This window comes from Lichenostomus cassidix, chromosome 12 (genome assembly GCF_008360975.1).
Source record: "Lichenostomus cassidix isolate B80296 chromosome 12, HeHo_3.0, whole genome shotgun sequence".
Lineage (NCBI taxonomy): Eukaryota > Metazoa > Chordata > Aves > Passeriformes > Meliphagidae > Lichenostomus > Lichenostomus cassidix.
Window position 1 is genome coordinate 6,663,322 of NC_139493.1, and position 6,795 is coordinate 6,670,116.

At 46.9% G+C, this 6,795-nt stretch overlaps 1 protein-coding gene across 2 annotated transcripts in view; it reads right to left on the reverse strand.

Annotated features, from left to right (window-relative positions):
- Positions 1-6,795, reverse strand: part of SYNPR (synaptoporin) — a 98,726-nt gene that overhangs the window by 40,268 nt on the left and 51,663 nt on the right. Inside the window, exon 1 of one of the 2 annotated variants that reach the window (XM_085072394.1) lies at positions 727-875. The exons of the other annotated variant lie outside the window; for it this stretch is intronic. Coding sequence (XP_084928520.1) covers positions 727-750 — 24 coding nt within the window. The 5' untranslated portion in view covers positions 751-875. Of the gene's footprint in view, positions 1-726; positions 876-6,795 lie in introns of those variants that run through there. 2 annotated transcript variants of the gene reach the window in all.

Sequence of the window (6,795 nt, forward strand, 5' to 3'; positions counted from 1 at the left end):
CAGCCCCTGACTTGTGCTGCCTGGAAAGCTCACCAGGAGCTGTGATGGGGTGAGAAAAATAGCTGCACCTCACTGTTATTCACAGGTAACAAGGAGGTCTCCAAGTTAGCCAAGAGGGCTGAGGAATGAGGCTGCTGAGCTGTAAAAGCAAAGGCAGGGAGCAGAAAGTCAGAGCAACAGTCTATTGACCTGTATTAATGATGTTACACTCTGAAAAGCAAGCTATTTTCTTAATTAAAGATTTTCTTTATTTCATTAACACATTTTGATGGGGAACATGTTGCTGCCAAGCTGTCATACTTTAGATTGATCTAAGGTAATAGGCAGTCGGATTTCATACTTCAGCTTGATCAATATTAAATAGCTCCTACTGATTTTTTTTATATCCAATATTGCTGCATTATTTTAGAGGCACCTTTGATTTAAAATGCCAGAAGAAGCACGACAAATAAGAATTCCTTTTCCCTTTAATCATCATTGTCCGTGTTTCTGCAGTAAAATGAAGTGCAAAACAAGTTTTCAAAGCAGGCATCCCTCTCTGCAAAACAAAATACAAACTGAAAACATCCCAACGTACCTAAAAATCACAGAACAGTTTGGCTCAGCATGAGACTACAAAGAAACCAAGCCTAAACACAATTTTGTGGGCTTCATGATTCCTGAAAAACCCCACTTCTCCCCCAGCCAGTACAGTTACACAAATAAATAGAGATGCATATAACTTACCGGAGCAAATATCACCATACACATTTACAAAAGGATTTATAATCCAACTTGCGTCTCCTGAAATAAAGCAAGGTTTGTCTCATACTAAAAATAAAGGCTCCCAAAAGCTTCTCACAGGAGAGAGAGAGAGAGAGAGAGAGAGAGAGAGAGAGAGAGGGAGGGAGGGAGGGAGAGGGAGCAAGCGAGCACCAGCTCCTTGCCTCGCTTTTTATGAAGCAAATAAGGAGAGCAAGAAAATCAATGCTGAGAGAAAGTGAGATGATATACCAATCAGGCAGCAGGCTCAGCCTTGTTTGCAGAGGGATGGCAAAATGCTCATATTATTAGATACTGACTACACACAGCCTGAGTGGAGAAACCCTTTCCCCTCAGCTAGGGGCTGATTGCTTTGAGGTGCTGCAGGTACCACCATGGTGGGCTAGGAGATGCAGCCCCTTCCCACCCACTGCCAATGCAGCATCATTTTGGCCCTCATGTGTGCTCCACAGAAAAGAAATTTTGGGATAAGTTGAAAAAAGCTCGAAGGTCCGCCAAAATGCTGCCACTTAAAGATTGTCATTAGAGCAGGGCTTTTTCATGGTGGGGTTTGGGGGCTGTTTGGACTCTGCTACATTTCAAGATGCCTTTCACTGCACTTCAGGCAGCTGCCCTGCAGCTGCAGCAAGGAGCCCATGCAGAAAGGGGAAAAGACCTCTCAGGTCTCCCACACTTTCATGTGTGCTGAGCTCACCCTGTGCTTGCACAGGACCAGACCTCCAAAGTGTCCTCCTGGCATCTGAGCTTTCGTCCCTTTTTGCGTCTCAGAGAAAACCAGTGGGAAAACCATGGGTTCCTTTGTGCCAAGAGGGCAAATTTTAGTGCTATCAATCCACCCAAACAAAATCTTTGCTGTACCCCATGTGTATTGGGAGGAGGAGGATGAGCTCAGGCACCTGTTTGTTGACAGGACACATCAGTGGCAGACAAACATCGCTTCCTTGGGAAGGTGCCACATTTCCTCCCCCCAGCAGCTACACACAGACGCAAACCCCACACCTTGTCACAGCAAACCTCCTCACAAAAGGGCTTTCAGGCCAGTCCCACATCTCTGCTCTGCATTCAGGATATCAGGAAGAATGGATGCATGGATCCCTCTTGGCAAGGTCTGCTCGACCCTTATCCCTGCCCCAACACCACTTGGTGTAACCAAGATTAAACCACACTGCGCTGGTTATTGATCAGTGCTGGGCTGATCACTGTTTTACCCTCTTCTCTACACAGAACAGCAAACATTTTCAAACACATGAGACATAAGGCAAATTTCCCTTTTATTAGGAGACAGAAGTTACATGCTGGTATACAGAAACACCTGTGGGGTGACAACAGTTCTCCGCACAGCAAATTTGGAGCACAATTGCTTTTCCCCAGTGGCTTAGGATTTATGTTATGCAATGACTGCTGGAATTCACAGGGAAAATCCTGAAGACAAAAGCAAGGAGGTTGAATTCATCTGATAATACAGTTTATCTGTTGGGGGCTGGCACTTCCAGCACAACCCAGACACAGAGAAGGCTCTGACAGCCCTTTATGAGCATAGAACTCCAGGCCCCTTTCCCACAAGCAGGAGCTGCACTGCCAGGCTGACAGATGTCACTGCTGTCGGTGTGGCCCTGTGGTTCCAGCAGACACAGCCTGATGCTGGTGGATGCTGTAATGAGGAGATGCTGTGATGCTCAGAGAGTTCTCCAGGCTGAAGCACTGCTCTGCTGCGTGGTGCATTTTAACACACACAAAACCAGTCACCAGCTACCTGCACATTGCCTGAGCCCCAGCCATGAAGATTAAACACCACAGCGACTCTGGTCTGCAGAGCTGGGCAGCATTTGCCTCCCCCTGCAGCGTGAGCAGCCCTTTGATTCTTTATCAATGCAGGAGCTGCACTCTGCAGTCACGCTGACACTCCATGTGGTCAGAAGTGACCAAGGGCCACACAAAACTGACCACCCACTGCATCAGCATGAAGGGTGATGCTGGCTCTCCCACAGCCCTGGGAGCTCTCCTCCAGCCTGCAGGTGCCTGGGTTGCTCCCACACGCTGGCAGAGGATGCTCAGCTTGCCTCAGCTCCCCAGCTGCTGCATCTCACTGCTGCTGGCCCTCTTCACTGCATTCAGCTCTCCAGCTGGCACTCAAGCACGCTGTATGTCATGGTGACCAGCCTCTTGCTGCAAGGTGTGACAGTAAGTGAAATGCAAACACCTCTCATTTCATTTTCCAGCGAGAAAATTTATTTTCCCTTCCCACAGCTAACAACTGCTTACTCAAACTCACTAAACTCTTCTGAAAACTTTGAAAAACATACATTAGAAGAGTTTTGCTGAGCTGAGAGCTGCTGTGTCTCAGGTCTCTAAAATATGTGCCCACTGGGCACCTGTGGGGGATGCAGCTTTAGCCAGAGCACAAGGGGTTGGAGCAGATAAAGACTGTCCTGTCACAGACCTCCTCCACACAACACTGCAACACAGACTCTACAGGACACAGAAACCAAAGCCTGCTTTTTTTCCCCTAACCTGTAACACACTATGAATCCTGTGGATCAGTATTAATGCTGCCGAAAGCCAATGTGCCAGTGATTGCTGACAAGGCAAAACACTTGTCAGGCTGCGGCAGACCCTGCAGCACTGCAGGCTGGTCCTTCCTCCAGCTTTGTTAGACTCCTGCTCAAAAATTCATCTGAAGTACTGGATGGGGCACCCAGCATCACCAAGCACAAGAAGAGCTGCTGCCAACGCCAGCACTGCTATGCCATGTCTCTGTGCTGTATTAGAGCTTTTTACTTCTGATTTTTGAGCTGGGAGTTTCAAAGCAAAATAAAAATCTTCCTGGGATTTAAGGCCCAAACTACTTTAGACACTACTGAAAAGCAGTACACATCCAATAGATTTGTATCAACTTTGTGCAAGGTTCAGAGCCAGTGCTGCTGAAAGGGATGCAGTGACACCAGCAGCAGGACAGGCAGCAGCCTGGGGAGAGATTTATCCCTGGATACAGCTGTACTCAGGAGAGGCATCTGCATGAGGCCAGCACAGAATTATAAAAGGGGGAAAAGACCTCTAAGATCACTGAGTCCAACTTAACACAGCCAGGTAAGGGTAGGGACAGGCAGCACCACCCAAGTCCCTTTGGACCACACTACTGCATCAGTGCCCACTCCACATTCGGAAAAGTTAATTAATAATATTAAAGTGTCCATCACACCTGTGCTGCAGAGAAAGCATCAATCAAGGCAGCAGCGGTGTCCAAGCAGGCTGGAGCCTGGCAGAGGGCTGCAGCTCCAGCTGGGAGAGGATAATCAGCCTACCTGGAGCTGCTGCTGTAAACAACTCACCAGCACAGGAAATATTAAGACAGGCTGCCTGTTTGCCAACAGAGATTTTCACATTTCCCTCTCAATCTTTATTTAAATTTGGGAAGACAGAAAATTAACGAAGTCTGAGATCTATAACTGGAAACCATTTGTTTTTCTTGTGGAAATGGAACGTTTCCTAATGAACCTCCCCTCCCCCTGTGCCACTCGGATCCGGATGCAAATATTGCTGCGAGTTTATCAATCTGCGGCTTGTTTCACGCAGTTTGCAATGCTAATGAGTAAACCAATTTTGACATATTATGTAAGCCAGTTTCTGAAACAGAGATTCTTGGCAGGCCAAATGTAAACACAGACACCCTCTTGCATCCAATTTAAATGAGCATGTTGCTGAAAGCTCTAAGGGCTTGGTTCTGTTGACTTATTCCTGATTTACTCCAGTGGAGAAAAAAAAAAAAAAGAGGGGGGAAAGAGAAAATTAACAAAAATACCCCTTCAATTCAATTACTAGTGCAGCAGCAATTTGCAAAAATGGATCTAATTTTGTAACAAGGAAAGGTGCTGGAATAATCTAATGCAGGGTGGTGACTTGGGCACTGTGTGAGCATCAGCACAGCACACGCCTGGGAGCACACATGCCATTCCAGATGGAGCTAAGGGGGGAGATGACAGCTCTCCTCTCCCTCATCCTCCCAAGCCAAAATTAGGTCCAGGTAGTGGCCCACGGGTTGGACCAGCCCCAGAAGGTGACTCCTTTCAGCCTCTTGCTCTTCCACCAGAGCCTTGCAGAAGAACACTGTCCAACAGGGCAGCAGACACAGCCCAAGAGCAGCACCAGCTGTTATGAGCTGGTTGTCCCTCTCACAGGGGCCAGCAGGAACCCAGAACACCAGGGAAGATTTGTTTTAGCACACGCTGAAAGTTTGCACTTCACCAGTGCACATCCAGGTGTCAAGAGCCCACACTGCTCACTACTGTTGCCCAGCTGGCTCAAACCTGGTAACACCCCCAGCACAGGAACAGTCAGGCATCTCATTAATGGATTACACCCACTTTTTACAGACTATGAACTTAGCACCAGAAGAAGGTACCTGCTTTGGATGACAGACTGCAACAACCAGCAGAACAACTTCCAGCAACACAGGGATGAGCTGAAGGTCAAAGGCTCAGAGGTAGAGAGGTAGGAAAAAAGAGAAGGGATATGTTTTTAAAAGCCCCTGGGGAAAAAAATAAACAAGGCTGTACCAGAGAGATGAACAGGATTTTATTAAAGTGAGGAAGGGAGGAAATCAAATCTTTCATTTTCACTTTTCCCAGTACCATCTGGAGCATTTGCATCTGCCAAAAGCACAGCACATTTCTTCGACAAGTGGAACCAAATCGGGCAGATGCAAACCTGGAGGTGGCCTTTGCCCTGCTATCAGCTCTGGGCACCTCCAGCGTGCTTTAAAACTGCACCACGAGTGTGAGGTTGAACTGTGATGCTCCTGTCATGACAGAGAAAAGGAAATAAAATCAGAGACATGCTGTGCTGTGAGGTCGGGCGTGCTGCCGCAGAACATATTTACTGTGTGTGTCAGAGATCCCACCAGGCACCAGAGCTGCAAAACCATCTCAGATTGAATTCCCTGCACAACATCACAACCAGGATACCATTTATCATACCTGGATCTTTTACATTACACGGTAAAGGAGAGCAAGAGGAAGAATACTTTTAATCTCGAAGCAAATATCCCACCCCTGAGCTTTCAGTGGTGAGAGCAAACCTGAGAGCTCTGCCCTTTGTGCTGTGCAGCACTTTCAAGCTACAATCACAAGCAGCCAAAATGCCACACATTTGCTGGCTCATCAAGTTTCACCCTGCAAGTTTAACAACTGTGTATTTCTAAAGTAATTCACGTTTTTATGCCATAAGAGAAAACTTACTCCTGTCTAGACACAGAAAAAAGGACAGTGCTTGAAAGGAGGGCAGCAGACAAGGAAGCATCACTTGGGATGTGAACAACAGGGACATGAGATGCCTGTAGAGTCCCAGCACTGCAGGGCAAAAATCCCAGCACAGCAGGGCTGTGGGAGAGAGCAAAGACTGGGAAGAGAAAAAGCACTGCAGATCTGAGGGACCTCACAGATTTTTGTCCAAGCCCAGCTCTTTGCCAGCCAACAAACACCCCCAGCACTCACACTGCTATCCCAGCATGGAGCCCAAGGTGGGAGAGAAGCCCAGAATCACAGCACAGCATGGACTCCCAGCCCACCAGGGAGATGAGGGCAGCAAGCCACCAGTGCAGAGTGATGCACCACAGCACCTCCCTCCCTCCTGCTTATCTACACCTGGCACATTACAGTAACAGGCAGGCAAATGGGGATTTAATTTCTAACATCTCATTTTTTACTGTAATTTTAAATGATTTGGAATAACTCCCATGGTTAGAAGTCCAGCTGTTATTCAGAGTTAGTCAATTTGGAAAGTGCTCACTGTCCATTCAAGCATCCCCTGGATTCCTCATGCTCAGAGGAGTGTTACTGCCATTCCCTGATTCCTAGTGCTTTCTGCATTTTTTTAACATTGTTCCATTTCTGCATGTCTTAAATACCAGATTTATAACAGAAGAACATATAAAAGAATAATCAGAAGGCCAAATGGATACTGACTGCATGATGAAAACAGCATGAAATAAAAGAGAATCAGATTATTTTCTGTTGTAATTTTTATAGCTATTTAACA